Source organism: Trichechus manatus, unplaced genomic scaffold (assembly GCF_000243295.1).
Source record: "Trichechus manatus latirostris isolate Lorelei unplaced genomic scaffold, TriManLat1.0 scaffold00036, whole genome shotgun sequence".
NCBI lineage: Eukaryota > Metazoa > Chordata > Mammalia > Sirenia > Trichechidae > Trichechus > Trichechus manatus.
Genome location: NW_004443972.1, coordinates 12,883,704 through 12,901,577, shown reverse-complemented (window position 1 = coordinate 12,901,577; position 17,874 = coordinate 12,883,704). Strand labels below are relative to the sequence as shown.

The 17,874-nt window shown below is 36.7% G+C and overlaps 1 protein-coding gene across 3 annotated transcripts in view; it reads left to right on the top strand.

The window, feature by feature from the left end:
- The window catches only part of ACVR1C (activin A receptor type 1C), a 106,437-nt gene that overhangs the window by 64,960 nt on the left and 23,603 nt on the right, over positions 1-17,874 (top strand). Inside the window, exons 3-5 of one of the 3 annotated variants that reach the window (XM_012555264.2) lie at positions 9,208-9,447; positions 14,005-14,235; positions 17,480-17,647. In XM_012555264.2, coding sequence (XP_012410718.1) covers positions 9,208-9,447; positions 14,005-14,235; positions 17,480-17,647 — 639 coding nt within the window. The remainder of the gene's footprint in view (positions 1-9,207; positions 9,448-14,004; positions 14,236-17,479; positions 17,648-17,874) is intronic. The other 2 variants (XM_004375402.1, XM_004375403.1) reach the window with 2 other exon arrangements.

Here is a 17,874-nt window from a genome sequence, read left to right as displayed (position 1 = left end):
CTTTTGTCAGTCTGGCCGGTGGTTGGTCGATTTTGTTGATTCTTTCAAAGAACCAACTTTTGGTTTTGTTGATTCTTTCTATTGTTTTTCTGTTATCTATTTCATTTATTTCTGCTCTGATCTTTACTATTTCCTTTCTTCCGGTGGTTGTGGGCTTGTACTTTCCATTTTTAACAGAGTTGAGATTATTCTGCTTAATACAATTTTATCTCTTACATTTATCCCTTAATATTAAAACATGTCTTTTCCTATGTGAAGGAATCATATTTTGCTTAATTCCTTCATGGCTGGATTGCATTTCAGTTTGTAACAGAAGTGATTTCTGGTGACACTAGGTAACATAAGAGAAATACTCAGAAATGGTTGTGATGTCTCATAGCATAAACGGTACTCCCGAATTCTCCATGAAAATTCATCCAGAATAAAACCAGGAAATCTGAGTTAGGGAAGCTGGGGATGTATAGGGTTAATTTTGATAAGAATTGCTACTTAGTTCATGCTTGCATTAATTGAACCCCTTCATATGGAAGACTATTCAATACAAACCTTCAAGTTTCAGATATCTTTGTTTCCATTTTACTACCAAAACATTCAGTCCTTGAAAGAATAAGTATAATAATAATTTCTGATTTTGCCTCCCAGATTTCAATACACTATTTATATTTTAATAATGCTATTATATTTTCACTAATGCAAGTAATTAGTTTCAGTGAAGAAAATATATGTACAGCATCAAAATGTGGGTGCCTTATTAATCTCGGTACAATTGCCACCTTCCTGTTCTCTTCTCAGTTGTGTAAAGAGAAAAAGAAAAATTATTATGTCAGTTGTCACAGTTGTCATAGGTGTACAATATATATTGATTAGGTGCATGTCCAAATTAGACTTTAAACTATGGTGGTTTTCATCTGAAGCAAGATAAACTGCCGTAACATCCAAATCAAACTTATCAGAAATTAATAATTCTAAAGCATGTCATAATTATAAAAATTGCAGGCACAGGAAGGAAGTGTTATTCTTTTGTGAGTTTAAAAACCTTATTATCTTTATTCCTTAAAAAAAAATCCACTGTTGTTGCCCAGCTTTCCTATGGTTTTCTATTATAAACGTACACTCATTGCTATACCCAGGGCAAGGTGACGTGTGCCTGCTGAGAAATGCTTACAGGACCCCTTGTGGAATTGCACTGCCATCACATGAACAAATCCATTTATAGCTCAAGTCTCTGAGGATTCAATGTACACCTGACAGGTGTGCCAGCCAGGTGCTTTTTTTTTTTTTCCCATAAAGTGAAAGGTGCTATGGTTTTTTATACCTTCGAAAGTGCTATGAAATATAAGCACACAAAGTCCAACTTGCATTTGAAAAGTTTAATATAGAAGCATTTCTTGTCTCATGAAACAAGTACACTTTGATTTAGTACGTTATGACATTTTTGTTCATAGGAATCTAGTAGGAAACTGAAAATAAAATTCATAACTAATTCTAAACTGAGGATTTTACCTTAAATGTAAGCTCCTAATTCTCTTGGTTATGTAAATACTATTATCTGTTTACTCAGTTAATATTTATTGGGTGATTATCATGTACAGGACATTGAGCTAGGTCAAAACATAATTACCACACAACAATCTTTTCCAAGTGAACAGGCTGTTTTGTGTGAATATACTAGCAAAAACAACAGAACAGAGAAATGGAACTTTTTCTTGTCATCAATATTCTTGAGTGATTTCTCTGAACAAGGCTTTCAGCTATGAGCTGGGGGAGCAGATATGAGCTTCTAAGAAACTTTTCATTTTTTTTTCATTTAAAGGGTTGATTAAAAAACAACTAAAATATTCCTTGAATAATTACTAATTTCTTTACAAACATCATTTGAGGATATATTTTGATGACAGAAATTAAGAAATTATAATCTCTGATATTTTTGCTGAGTACATGCCCCGCAATTAAGGAAAACTAATTGTGGAGCCTGTTTAAATTGTCCTGTCTACATTTTATTGATTTCATCTCTGAGTGAAAGTTCTTCATACCTCTTGTCTTAGACATCTAATGCTGCTATAATAGAAATACCACAAGTGGATGGCTTTAACAAACAGAAGCTTATCCTTTCACAGGCTAGCAGGCTAGAAGTTAGAATTCAGGGCACCAGCTCCAGAGGAAGGCTTTCTCTCTCTGTCAACTCTAGAGGAAGGTCCTTGTCATCAATCTTCTCTTGGTCTAGGAGCTTCTCTGCACAGGGGCCCCGGGTCCAAAGGGATGCACTTCACTCCTGGCACGACTTTCTTGGTGGTATGAGGTCCCCCTGTCTTTCTGCTCACTTCTCTTTTTTATATCTCAAAAGAGATTGGCTTAAGACACAACCTAATCTTGTAGATTTAGTCCTGCCGCATTAACATAACTGCCAATAATCCTGCCTCATCAACATCACATAGGAAAATCACATCAGATGGCAAAAGGGTGGACAATCACACAATACTGGGAATCGGACTAGCCGAGTTGATACACATTTTGGAGGAACACAATTCAATCCATGACACCCCTTATGCCAATGTTTGTATTTTTCAATGCAGTATTTTTATTTCCTTAAAATATGAAAACATTATATTCCCAAATTTAGATGTTAATGGGCAGAAGAAGATTTAGTTTCTTAATGTTCCTCACATTCTCCCCCAAAACCAGCAGCACAGGGAGAACCTGCTCAGGAAGTACTTTTGTGTGTGGTGCTCCCTGCCTGCTATAAAATTATGAAACCAGGCCAGGGGAAGACAATGCATGCAGATAGTCATTTATAGATTGAGCACTGAGCAAGGGAATGGCCTGTCAATAGCTCATCTGATTTGACTAAAAACGGAGAAATAATTATCATATTATTTTTCTCACCCTTCATGGCTCAACTGACTCTTTAGATTAGAAAATATTCTGCATTTGTTAGTTGAGGTTCATGCTGATCAGAAATAAACTGTCTGACCCGATTATTCTCACTGTGGGCAGAGGGGAGACCATTTGCTGCTACCTATAGTGGAGCATGTTGGAGAGATTTAATTGAATTGTCTTGTAACTAGATTATTCCTGATTTAACTTATAATGGTCACTGAGAAGAAGTAATAATCCAGGACAAACTCCTGGGGGCTGCCTGTGATCAGTGAGTACAGAATTAATGGTAGTGTTAGGTAAATAAACAACCACTCGTCTATCAGTTTGCTGTATTACGATGGTTTGTGCCTTGCTGTGATGCTGGAAGCTATGCCACCAGTATTTCAAATACCAACAGGGTCCCTCATGGTGGGCAGGTTTCAGTGGAGCTTCCAGACTAAGACAGACTAAGAGGAAAGGCCTGGTGATCTGCTTCCAAAAATTAGCCTATAAAAACCTTTGGATCACAGAATATTGTCTAAGACCTCACCTTGCTTACTTTGGACGCGTCATCCGGAGGGATGATTGGTAAAGTGGAGGGCCAACAAAGGCACAGGAAACTCTCAGTGAGATGGATTGACACAATGGCTGCAACAATAGACTCAAACATACAAAGGATCATGAAGATGGTGCAGACAAGGCAACTTTTTGTTCTATTATACATGGGTCGCCATGAGTCAAAGCAGACTTGATGGCAACTAACAACAACAAAAACAACAAAACAATAAAACCGGTGTTTGTGACTTAGGTCCTTACACCCAGTGCTGCCGAATTGCAGTTACATATTCTTTTATATTGGACTGATTCACCATGATGGGAATATCTCATGAAGATATTTTTTCTTATCTCTTCCCCCCTCCCCCCGCTCTTACATGAAGTTTTCTCCACAGGAGCGTTGACTGCCCTACTTCTCTGGCATTTCCCCCCTAAAGAGCTGTTCTCAGTGCAGCACTACACAAATCAATCCATTTGGGTCCAGTCTTTGAACCAATTTAGTAAAGCAACCTGAAACCAATTAGAAAAGTATTTTCATTACCATCAAGAAATATTTGAAATGATGGTTCCCACATTTAAGGATACTTGAAGTGGCAGGTTAAAGATTTCATCGTGAAGACTTGTGAAATTTCTCCTTGCTTAGCATGTCACTTTGTTTTTGACAAAAGAAGCTAGTCCTGTTCAGCTACCTAATGAGGTAGCTTTCAGTGTCTTAGAGGAAATATATTCTCTCTTCTGCTTCAGCGGCACATATTATTTCCACTCTTTTTCTTCCTCAGAAAAGTTGAAGACTGTGAACTAGACAAAAGACATTTAACTGAAATCACAGGGCTGTGTCATAGAAAGTTTATAGGGTGGGAGGGTGGAAAGACCATCACTTCATCATTCAGTTGACCATGGTGGCATTTCTTTCTCCCAGGTTCCAAGCCAGAAAGAGACCCGTCAGGAAGCATCTCAAGTAGCATTATCTTTTTATTCGATTTATTACCTGAGAACATTTCAAAGTCGCATGCTATGTATGTGTGTGGGGAAGGGGGGAGACAGTTGAAGACTTGGTGTTTACACATTCATGAAATAAACCTTACAGAGGGGTATCTTTTCACTTGGGAAAAACCTTTAGTAAAAGGAGTAGGAGTGGTTTCAATGCTAAGTTAGTAGTTTATTTTGGGGTGTTTGGGTCCTTTTAAATTTCTGTAACTACTTGCTACAGTGACTTTTGGGAAGGAAGCCTTAGACTTGAAAAATTTCACAAAAATACACTTTAGATGAAGACCTCTATCTTCTTTGCCTAAATTTGTTTTTAAACAGCTGTCCAGCCAGTATATATATCTTTAGTTCCTCTCTCCTCAAACAGTTTCTATACGTCTCTCCATTGTAATGTCTTTGTTTTTATTCAGTTGAATGCTATTCAAATATAGTGGGAAAATCTGTCTGTAAATTGAATACAGATATTATACGATAAGATTTTTGTGCCATTGGTCAATATGAGTTATTTGAAGCAAATGACCAATTGTAAGCCTCAACTTAGTTCTAAGCCATCTCCTTCAAATAGCATGTAGAATTTAATTAATGCAAATTATTTAATTTGAAGGTCATATAAATCTTATAAACATTAATATGTTTTCATACTTTATTTAATAAAGAAAGAGAAGAGGTCAGGAGGGGAGAAAACCTAGGGATCATGCTTACATTTTCTCATCTTGCTGAGTTTTCTTCCCTAAAGCAAGAAATAGGAAGTGGCTAGGAGGTGGTGGTACTGAACTTTTTTGGGGGGAAGCTGAGGCATTTCAACTAGTTTCACAGTCTTAACTTGGGTTTTGCCAACCACCGTTGGCTTTCATCATTACCAGTTCCACCTAGGTCTCTAGAGAAAGTTGCAAAGTACACAAAGATAAAATTGTTTATGCTTGTTTCTTTCTTCCTTTCTCTTTCTCATTCTTCCTCTTTCCTTTCCATTTTCTTTTTGTCTTCTCTCACCTTCTTACAGTCTTCGCCTTTCACCTGACAATCTCTAGCTGTCCAGACTCTTCTATCCCATTTGGATCAACATTTTCTTCTTTCTGCCTTGGATGAAATGTCCTTTCTCTGAGTTGTTTCCATTCAGTGTACTGTAGAAATTATATACAGGGTAAATCTTTGTGAGCTAGGCTCTCGCTCATCTGAGCTAGTGCTTTTCTCTTTTTCCCATTCTCCTCTATTCAATTTGCTGGGAGGGGAATAACTTCAATTAGCAACACTCCCCAGACCACACTTTTGGGATTAACATACCCCTCTCTGGAGCTGGTTATTCCTTGGAGAGTACATCTCAATTGGCACAGAAAATCTCAAAAATTGATAATTATCAAATAGTAAGTTTTTCTTTGATCAGGAATATAAAACCTGCTTCAAAAATTAATATGCTCATCAAAGGTAAGTATTATAAGAATGCATTCTTAGCTGCACTACCGTCTCCTTCACCGTGATTAGTTGGGTATAGACTACAGTGTCTCTTCATTTCTTCTGCAGAGATTACAATCAGCATTTGGTTTAAAACATAGTTTTACAAATGTTTGCTTTTAAATTGTTCAGTATTTAATGAGCTCTTTCTGACTGGTGTTGCCAGCCTGTATTTTTGCTGAGTCATCTTTTTTCTTTCTCTGTGGTGTCAGTAAATTTGTTCACAAAAGTAGAAAAATTGCCCACCTGTAATAAATACCCCTGAAAGCAGTCGCCAGCACTAGAGCAGCCCACTTTTATACAGATTATTCTATTTTCAGGGCTTCTGATCCTTTTTCTCTTTATTAGTTGCTGTAGTGATGACCCAGACTCTGGTTAATAGACCTTGATTAAAATGAAGGCAATCAATAAGCTCTCTCACTCTAATGTTTATGCTGATAGCGCCTAATAACATATAATATATCCAAATAAAAGGTAGCCATATAAGTATATCCAATAATGGAATTTTACTTAAAAAAAAAATTTAAAAAGATGTTTCTGTAACTTGAAATGTTACCAAGTAAATTCTGTGGCTTTCTTAGAATGCCTAGAATACCTGAGTGAGGGCATAACAATATAGTTACAACTTGAAATACAGGTTTGAAAGATCATTGTGAAATGGAAAATAAAACTTTCTTATGACAGCAAGCTTTAAAAGTCACAAGCACCAGGATTAATAATTTCTAATGCAAAGGGAAGTCAGAGAACTCTTTTAACAGCTCTTCTTAAGAACACTCAAGGCCAAGCGCTCCTCATATGCACCTGCACCACTAATGATTTCAGAGGAATCCTGAAACACTCAGGAGAAGCAAAGTTACTGATCTGCCAGAATTCACAAAGCAAAGTCGAAGAGCATGGATTATGTTTGTTTCCAAAGTTCACGTAACAGTTTTAAATCTTCTGCTTATTTAAAGTAAGCAAATTAGAGAGACTACTGTTGTTAGGGTTATAGTGAAATGTCTTATGAACACTTTTTTTTTTTTTTTTTAGGACTCTGACTCTTTGCTTTAGAATTAAATATCTTTTTAAATTTGTTCGTATGTCTTTGTTCACACTTTGTAAGTAAAATTCAAGTGTACTTCATATAATAAACTCTCTAAGATTGTCAGTGTGAAGAAGGAAGCCTGAGGAATGGCTTAATTCACCAAGTCCACTATCATTACCATTTGTTTAAGACTTTAAGGTACAAGGATTATGCTATTGCTTTCCCTGCACTGTCTGTCATTCTCGTTGGCCTGTTCAGGAGTCAGCTGGGGGCCAGTTTGTCCAAAGTCAACATAGCAACGGCGTGGCAGCCCAGGATTGGAACTGGGCTTGCCTCTCTCCAAGGCCTACATTCTTCTACTTCTCCTTGCTTTTTGAGAACCTACGTCTTCAGAATTCTGTTCCTATAGTCTATCAAATACACCACAAGGTTTATTAGAAGTAAAAATCTATATTACCAACAGTAGGACTTGGAGAAAAAACTAAATTAATGCTGAGATTCTCTTTAGGTGAATGGAAAGGAACAATGTGCTAACAGTTTCAAGTGGCATTTACCATCTAACATGGTGTCAAAGTAGCTTTTGTGAAAAACACAGGAAGTATCTCTTATCATAGGAGTTCATGGGCAGTGCAAATGGTTAACGCACTCAGCTGTTAACCAAAAGTTTAGATGAGTCCACTTAGAGGTGCTTGGAAGAAAGGCCTGGCGATCTACTTCTAAAAAATCAAGTCAGTGAAAACCTTATGGAGAGCAGTTCTACTCTGATATACATGGGGTCACCATGAGTCAGAGTTAACCCAGTGGTAACTGGTTGGCTATCTTTCATCATAGATTCATTATGAACCACTTTTTTTTTCTAAATTATAAAAAAAAGATTTGTAAAATGCAAAATAAAGCTTAAGTTAAAACAGGCTATGTATATTTTAAAATTAGACTCACAAATTCAATGTTAAACTTAATTTGGTTTCAGTTATCACATTTATTTTTCTAAAACTAAAAATCTGGTCTTTTACTTATTAAGGACAAAATTAGTAGAATTTTCCAGGATTCTGTCATTCTGGAACTATTTATTGATCACCTACTGTGTGTCAGGCACTGCTGTAAACACTGCGGGGATAGCTGTGAACAGCTGTGAACAAAACATAGTTCTTTCTCTCGTGAAGCTTACATTCTCTGGAAGGAATCATAATAAATAAATGAATAAATGATGTTCTAGGTGGTGATAAGAGACGGGGTTAGAATAAAGAAGGAGAAGGGTATAGAGAGTGAATGAGGGTTGGTAGGATATGCTATTTTAGATAGAGTTGTCATCTAGGACCATCACGTTTCACTGAATTACTGCTTTTGGTTTTTAATTGGTCCTTTGCTTTTACTATTGCCCCCTAGTGTCTATTCTCCAAACAGCAGCCATTCAAAATGAAAGATCTTGTCTCTCCCCTGCTCAAAACCCTGCAACAGCTTCTACTTAGAAAAAATTCACAGTCCTTCTCTTAGCCTACAAGACCTCACATGATCTTTTCTTTTTTTACCTCTATGATTCCATTTCCTTCTGTATTTCCCTTCACTTACTGCATTCTAGGTCCATGCTAGCTGTTGCTCCTGAATATGCCAAGCAGGCTCCCACCTCAGGGCCCTTGCACTTGCTTTTCCTCTTCTGGAACACTCTTCCCTATGATACCTCCACCAGTTGCTCCTTTGCTTCACTCAGGTCTGCTGAGACACCTCCCAGAGTAGCCTTTCCTCATCACTCTCTCTAAAGTAGCATCCTGCCATCACTCCCTCTTTTCTCTCCTGCTCTTTTGCTCATAGTACTTATCATCTGTTGACTTTGTATTACAAAACTCCCTGTTTAGTAAATGTATGAGAACATAAGCTCTACGAAAGCAGGGATTGGGATTTTTCACTCAGCCCCATAGCTCCAGCACCTGGAATAGTGGGAACACGTTGCAAGAGCTCAATAATTATTTATGGCACGAATGAATGAGTGAATGAATGTGCTCCCAGAATGGACTGCTAAATAGAAAAGAGAATAGAAAATAATAGGAAAGTGTTAAATGCTTTGGAAGTTTTTAAAAAAGATCCCATGTGCTAGTGCCTTTCCACGATCCTAATTCTGTTTCCCATTGTCACCTGGCATAACCATTCCTAGCTGCAACCTAACCTCAACTCCCTTTGCCCATGTTTGGTTAGACAACACAATCTTTACCAATTAACATAACAGCATATTGTTTAAGTTGTACATTATAGGTGTAAAATCTTGGTGACTGCTTTGCCAATTTTGAACATATTTAAAATGGGTTAATTTGTGATCATGTTCTTTCTTTTTTTAACTGCAGCATCACCAAATGCCTCCAGACTCGGACCCATGGCGCTGACCGTTGTTATTACTGTGCCCATTTGCCTCTTCTCCATAGCTGCAATGCTGACTGTATGGACATGCCAAGGTCGGCCGTGCACACACAGGAAGAAAAAGCGACAGAATGTGGAGGAACCACTCTCTGAGTGCAATCTAGTCAATGCTGGAAAAACTCTTAAAGATCTGATTTATGACGTGACCGCCTCAGGATCTGGCTCTGGTATGTGGCCGTTGTCTATTGCTTTAGTAAGAAAAGTCCTTATTTAAAAATACATCAAAAGGTTTTTTTTTGACTCAAATTTCATGAATTCCATTTTTAAAAATTCTTGATATGGTACATGGTAAATTCTGGTATAGAAACTTTGTGTAGGATTTGATGAAGAGAAGAAACTGTCATGGCCTAAAGAATTCTCATGTTCACATTCTTTCAGAACTTACTGATGAAACAAAAGGGGTTTCTCTCCTCCATCCCATTATGGCTGGTAATAATCATGTTGCTGTCTTGGTAATGCTTTATGGGCACAAAAGACTTACTGCCTTTGAGAAACTGAATTCTGGGGGAAAGATATTAGTTAAGCAAGTTTGTGTTCTTAGAACACCTTTGCTTGTGGTTATGAAGGTCTTCAGAGTCTGCAGGCACCCCTGGGATATGTGATTGAGGTTATCAGGGAGCTGACCTGAAATTAAAATGAAGAACATGCAGTTAAAGTATAGAAATGGAAGATAAGAGGAAGCAGAACAGACTTCCTTTGCTGACTTTTCCTGCTTTAGGGTTCTATGATAACTCCCTTCCTCTTTAACGGTACTCTAGAACACCTGGTAAAATAATTCAACGTAGCAGTCTGTATTATAGCCTAAAGCACAAGACATGTCAGTTTAAGTTTCAGATGACAGAGCAGGTATTCCCCCATACTAAAAAACTCCCTAAAGTTCAGGGGATTCCCTGCTCTCATATATATTTCCAGAAGTCCTACCAGCACACGATATTGCAGAAATGTTGACTAGGGTAAGCCTAGATGAGCCACTTCAGAAGCCCCTGTATTCCTTCTTGCTTTGGGAGAATCATTAAGGATTATTACCCCAAACAGATTTTTGAGGAACTCACCTGTCAATGGTCTTTAGAAGCTTCCAGACGGGCACAATTAATAGAGGCAGATGACAGAGGAGGCACAGCTTGGTGCTTCAATTGTACTGGGACCACATCTATATGACTGTCTATATTCAGCATGAAGGATCTTTGGACTCACAAGGATTCTTTACAAAAGAAAAGAGTAATTGTGCCATCTACAGAGTCTCTTTGAGTCTTTGCTGCTTCTGGGGGCAAGGTCATCTGCCCTCTCGCTGACCAAAGTCTAATTGTTGACACCGTCACTGCACAAATTAGGTAGTATGTTTTCAAAGGAGGACTATTGGAAAGAAAATCTTCAATGACTAAATTTATAAAACTAGAATCAAAATTAAATTATTGGATAGAAAGTTGGCATTCTTTCTCTAAAAGTAAAACTTGTTTGGATTCACTACTCTTTCTTTCTCTGAATGTTAAATTTTGAGCACCCCTGTACTCCAATTTCTTGAGCACTGGCAACATTCCAGGCATGGCACATGGGCACAGACAGCTATAATCTGTGCCAAGTTTCCTGAATTTATTTTGAAGATTCAAGTGATTGAACCTATTTTATCCTCACCAAAACACTGTAGTTCACCTGGTGATGTGAAGTAGAAATGTTGATTTTGGAGTTACTCCTTAAATATTTTGAAGATGACCAGGGATTTGCTTTTCAGATAAAAGCGATAGAGATTTTTAAACTGGAGATTGGATATTTAGTTTAAGAAAGTAATCATAAGCCATGGCATAAAATTAAAAAAAAAAATGATAAAGTTTTTTGGTATTTTTGTACACCTTTAAACCTAAATCTGAATTTATTGATTGTGCTAAATTCTCATCTGTTTAGATTATTCTGAGATCTCTTGTAAAATGAAAACAGCAAGCGTGTCCAAGCATGGATGATTTCCTGAATGACTAATTCAAAATAATTCTAGGAATTTTTTTCTAAAGTCAGATGCATATGTTTGTCAGTGGCCACTGGCTAAAAGTAGCTGATGGCCTCACTGCCTTTGATAATCAGAGAGAGAATGGATCTATCCACGGCAAGTCTTCCCTCACCAACACTCACATGCGGGAAGGAAATCAGGCGGTTCTACTTCCCTCTGCTTTCCCTTACTTGTCAGAAACCTTCAAAGGGAGGCAGCTCTGTCAGATGTTGACAACCAAAAATTGTGAAGCTTGTTCTTAAGCTGTCAGGAACACACTTCAAAGAGATATAATTCCTGCAAGAGAGGAAAATGGACTGTTTTTTATTGGACTCTCTTTGAGAGGGGATTATGTCTCAGGTGACTTCTAAGAGACTGGGTAGCTTTCTGTTTTCCTTTTGTGGTGTAACAGTTCTGACAGACGGTGACAGAAAGATGTCTTTCCATAAGAGAGGCATCAACTTTGTACTCTCTGGTAAAAAGAGTAAAATACACCTACAGGGAGAGGCAAAGTCCATCTATCTTGAAATGAAATTTCTAAGTATGTAACACAAGAATTAATCAGATTATTTTTGGTGCTTGCTTTGAATAATACTGAAGCAACTTTCATTGAGTTTTACCATCTCACCTTAACTGATGTGTTTAGTACTTTATTGGATGTTGTGTTTTCTTTGTTCCTGGTCTGCACCACTGACTATGCGCTTGATCAATTTGTAGTTTGAAAACACTGGCTTATCTAGTTCTTTATTTGATTGGCAGTGGTGGTGGAGATGGTGGTGACGTTTGTGTCAGTGTTTGTGTGTGTGTGTGTGAGAGAGAGAGAGAGAGGTGTGTGTATATGTGTGAGAGAGAGAGATTTGGCCTAATTAGTTGGTAACCAACCTAATGAAGATTGTTAGTATAATTTTTAGTGTGTAGTCAATCGGTAAAATTGATTGTATCCTACAGAAATAACCTATTTTACAGCTTGCTGCTAGAAGTCTTCCCAACAGAGGAGGGCTTCAGTCATATCCACTGAGTAGTGAGAGGGCGAGAGCGAGGATTGAAGACCAGGGTTTAAGTTCTAGGTCTACCTCCCACTAAGAGCACAGTCCTGGGCAAGTCATTGATTACTGCCAGGCCTCAGTTGTCTCATCTACACAATAATAAAGTTAAACCCAATGATCTCGAAAGACTTTTCTGACTCTAGAACTTTGTGGCTAATTGTTGAGACCCATAACTATGAATGTTATAATCTGTGTTTATTTAACCATAGTGGGTGATTCTCATGAAGATGACAACATCTGAATATACAGTATCCTATTTTAGGATCAGGAATCAAAGCTCACAGGAGCTACAGGATTGTTACTATGAGGGTTCTGGCCATCTGAGTACAATGACAATAACAAAAATGTGACTTTCCAGAATAAATTTACATGGTAATCTCCTTAAATATTTTACATCTAATTATAAGAGTAATAGATACCCATTGAGGAAATAAACAAAATGTTGAGAAGTAGAAAGAAGATAACAATTCATCCTGACTCCACCAAATAGAAATAACCATTTTAGCGTGTAGCATATTTCTTTTTCAGTCTTTTTTTGTGTGTATTTTAAATAGCTAGACACATTTATTTATATGCATAAAATTTACTATGCCATTTTCACTTAACATTATAGCAAACATGCTTTTCCTTATCATTAAAAAGTACCTCTTCATAAGCAGCTTCATTATTACTATCTCCAAGTGACTCCTGTGACTATAACATAATATTAAGGACTAACCATGACTGAGTGTGTGGTATGCCAGACTGTGCTAGTTCCTTAACATGCACAAGCTTATTCTCTTGATGGTCTTATTAATTCTCATTCTAGCCGTATGAGATAAGTAATGTTATTATCTCCATTTTTTCAGGTGAGGAAGCTGAAACTGAGAGAGGTTCAATAACCTGCCCATGGTTTCCTAGCTCCACCTGGCACAGCTGAAATTTGAACCAAACTCTCTTATTTGTGCTCTTAATCTCTGCACTGTATTTCACAGTTTGTCTATTATCTGACACTTTTCCTCCTTTTTCCTAGAACTATAATAATCATAATGTATTAGACATTTTGGACATATTTTTCTGCATTTTGCATTATATCTTTAGGATAGAATTCTAGAAGTGACGCTATCGGTTCAAAGAATATAAACAAATTATATATACTCAGAATAGATTTTCTTTGAAATTCTTTTGTTCCAGGGAAAGTGTTCATTTGATATTTTCTATGACTATGTCTTACTTTTAGTGTAACATCGTTGCCTCACTTGACCATTGGATTTGATTCTTCACTTTCCAACTTTATTTTGGTTTTGAAAACAAACTCACAAGGTATTCTTTTGCCTTTTCAGTTGTACTACGAATCGTACACTTTATTTTAGAGTCTAACAAAAATGTGTTTTTTACCCTTGTGTATTTAATAACCTGATTGCGTTTGGTGGGCAAATCAGGGAGGTTTGCAACAATTCTGGAAAATCAGACATCTGCAGCAACAGGTGGTGTTCATGAAGTTTATACTTTTGAATATGAGAAGAGAATTTCATATTAAGAATGTATTTTTTTTCAAGCATACATGGAAATTAAAGTTTGGTATAACAGTGCTTATTTCTTCAAAATCAGTAAAATTATTAAAGTGCTTACATTTTTTAACGCAAAAGTGGTGGTCACATGACAGTTTTTTTCTGGCACTTCCTTATTTTTATCCTTCATTCCACCTCTTCTTTGCTTAGGTCTACCTCTGTTGGTTCAAAGAACAATTGCAAGGACGATTGTACTTCAGGAAGTAGTAGGAAAAGGTAGATTTGGTGAGGTGTGGCATGGAAGATGGTGTGGGGAAGATGTGGCTGTGAAAATATTCTCCTCCAGAGATGAAAGATCTTGGTTTCGAGAGGCAGAAATTTATCAGACGGTTATGCTGCGACATGAGAACATCCTTGGTTTCATTGCTGCTGACAACAAAGGTATATTTTCAATCTAATTGGGTCCAACCCATACGAAACCCATTGCAGTCAAGTCTATTCTGACTCATAGCGATCCTATAGGACAGAGTAGAACTGCCCCGTAGGGTTTCCAAGGCTGTCATTTTTATGGAAGCAGACTGCCACATCTTTCTCCCACAGAGCAGCTGGTGGGTTTGAACCGCCAGCCTTTCCATTAGCAGCCAAGCACTTAACTACTCTGCCACCAGGGCTCCTATAACTGGGTCCAGCAAATAAAAATGTTATGTCTATTATAAGATGAGAATAAATAAATTAATCTCTTTGTTTTAATGACAGCTACATAAAAGTCTAATTTCCCTATTGTGGAGAGAAAATCCTTTTCTCTACAGATAAATGTACATAACCATACAATAAAACAGGGCAAGGCTGTCATAGGAAATTATGATGACGCTATAGCCAGTTGGGTATTTAAAATACTTGATGATTCATATGGTGCAGGAACCAGCCAATCAGAACAGAAGGCTGAGCTGGAGCAGAGTCCTGGAGAACCCTGCCAAGCTAGGTTTTAACCCTTTAGTTAGTTATGAGATCATGGATGGATCCGGAGGTATCCGGAAGGATAGGGGAGGTGTTAGTTTGGGTGGCTGGAGCAAAGGAGTGTCATTTGGTAGTTTTAACTAGCAGTTGCTTATCACCCAGGAGAGAAGTATTTTGGTATTTTAGTAACTGATATAGACATACCAATAAATGCCAGCTAAATATTCACCTTTGTTAAAGCTGTGTTTTTCTTCTCTGTAACAGGTTTCATTTCCACGACTCAAGTTTTCTATGAACGTTATCTCTTTAGATTGTGTTAGAATAGCAGCAAGCAAGACCATTTTAATGAAATTTTCTATTAATGTTACTTTGTGCATAATTTGTATCTTGAGGTTGAACATTAACGACCCCAAACAGTATTATTACTTTTTGAGTTTCATTGAGCAAGACAAGGCCAACTTTCTGGTATTTAATTCAATGTTCGTAACATACTGTATATATCCTTGATATATATATATCCTTGTATATATATATATCCTTGTATAAATCCTTGTGGATTTTCTGTCCTCTGTTTCTTCTTTTTTTCATAGTTTTTACTCATTTAACAGTGCATTATTGCTTTTTCCAAAGGGAAACAGGGAATAAAAGCAAGAAAAACTTGATCCAGCCAATTATTATTTATTTTTTTACTTGAAACAGTAGTACACATAAAGAACTTTGGTGAGGTAATGATTGTAACCACTATCTTAAAAAAGATTGAAACAAATTATCCATGGCTATCACAGATCCACTCTTACTTGTGAAAATTCAAAATCCACAGTTATTTTTGTCTAGTATAAAGTTGATCATAAAGTTATTCATTGATAAGTAAATGGCAAAGAGAAGCACAGCATTTTTGTACATTTTATCCATAATTATGTTTGCTGATGATGTTTCATTCCTAATTTGGTAGAGTTTAGGGAAAAACTGAATAAAGCTAATTTGAGCTAAAAAAAAAAGGTTCTTTCAAATTCTTAACTACATATACTTTGAGAATAATCCAGACTATCGAAAATGACACGTTTCTCACTCAACTCTTATGAACTTTTTCTTTTCCTTCCTAATCTTGGGCTGAATTACCTAATACCACAAACCAAATTTGTATGTTCATACTAATTCACAATGCTACCAAAGCAGTAATGACTATGGTTATATGGACCATCGTGATGGGGCTGAATTAATCACAATATTTATTGGATTATAAAATATTGCACAAGAAAGCTCAGCTAATCCTTTAATTTTTTCTTCTTAATCTAATTGGTCTACCTTTGTCTGATCCTTACTTGTCAGTGGCTTTGTGTATGATTCCAAATGGTCTCTAACATCACTTTCATCATCATGAATGCCTGTATCTTTGGCAAGATGTACAGTTTCACGTTTTAGTCAACTGCCTGATAAAGACATTGATGTGAGGGCAAAAATAGTCACTGGTGGCAAGCGGAAAGAGAGGTGTGAATAGGGTTAGATTTTTATGTGGTCAGTTGATTAGTGAACTTTATCCTGTTTTGTTGACTTTCACAATTCTAGGAAATTTTATTACTACCTGGACTTGGAAATCAAATATTTGAATAATGAGCAGCCCTTATACATAAAGCACCTGGCAGAAAATGTTCTTAGCAAATGTTCATTATAGAGTCCTTCCCTGAGCGTCAGAACTAGTCAGAATGGCCCAGGGCTATTATAGACACTTTATTCCGAAGGCTAAATCGAACTCTGGGGACTCTAATACCTAGAGAAGTTTTAGGCTGATTTCTTTTCTAATGAAAATATTTTATAAGTTGGATTAATTTTTGGTTAAATGGGGAAAATGATTGGAAAATATCTCGTAATTGTGCTTGGCTCTTAATACAAACTCTTGGGGAAAATGATCAACTTCATGTTTTGAAAGGTGAATAGCATGAACATTCTTAGAATGTTAGAGCTTTTTTGATAGTAATACTTTGTGTAAATTTGTTATGTTTCACATTTTTATTGGTACAATCTTTCTTAAAAGCTCAGAATAATTGTAACATAACTCTGAACCTAGATGCATATCTCAGTGGTTTCTCCGATCATGTGATTGCTATTACCAGCAGATATTGATATAGAGGAAATAAAAAAGGAATTGTTTAGTGGCTAGAATCACTGCCTCATAGCTCCCTATAGCTATGATGGGTACATATAATTGGTTCTAATATATCAACGAGGAGCCCTGGTGGCACAATTGTTAAGCACTCAGCTACTAACTGAAAGGTTGGTGGTTTGAACCTACCAGCTGCTCTGCAGGAGAAAAGACCTGGTGATCTGCTCCCGTAAACATTTCAGCCTTGGAAACCTTATGGGGCAGTTCTACTCTGTCCCATAGGGTCACTAGGAGTCAGAATCGGCTTGACGACAGATAATAACAACAACATATCAACATCTTCCGGAATCCATTGAGAATTTTGACTTTACTAACTTGCACTGCTAACATCATGAATTCACTTTGCTTTGTTACAATATAAATTAACTTTAAGCACTGGTATTTGTTTCTTAGACATATATTTACAGCAATAAAAGTATTTTCCTAATTTGGCAATGGATGCGGGTGATGGTTGCACAACATGCTTAATATAATCAATGTCACTGAATTGTACATATAAAAAATGTTGAATTGGCAAATGTTGTGTTATATATATTTTTACCACAATAGATTTTTTTTTCTTGTTAGATAATGGAACTTGGACTCAACTTTGGCTTGTATCGGAATATCATGAACAAGGCTCCTTATATGATTATTTGAATAGAAACATAGTGACAGTGGCTGGAATGATCAGACTGGCACTTTCAATAGCTAGTGGTCTGGCCCACCTTCACATGGAGATTGTTGGTACACAAGGTATGTATCTCCTTTCTAATTTTTTTTTCTCCTTGAATGTGTAAATAGAAACACTATGTTGTATTTTAGTGTTTAGTTGCATTTTACTTTTTTACAAACAGTTATCAATATAAAGAAACACTAAAGTTACTTTATAAAGCTGAAGGTTTTGTCATGATTTGGTCAGCTCTCATCCATTTATATACTTATCATTTTGTATATTATCTGTGATAATATTTTTATTCCTA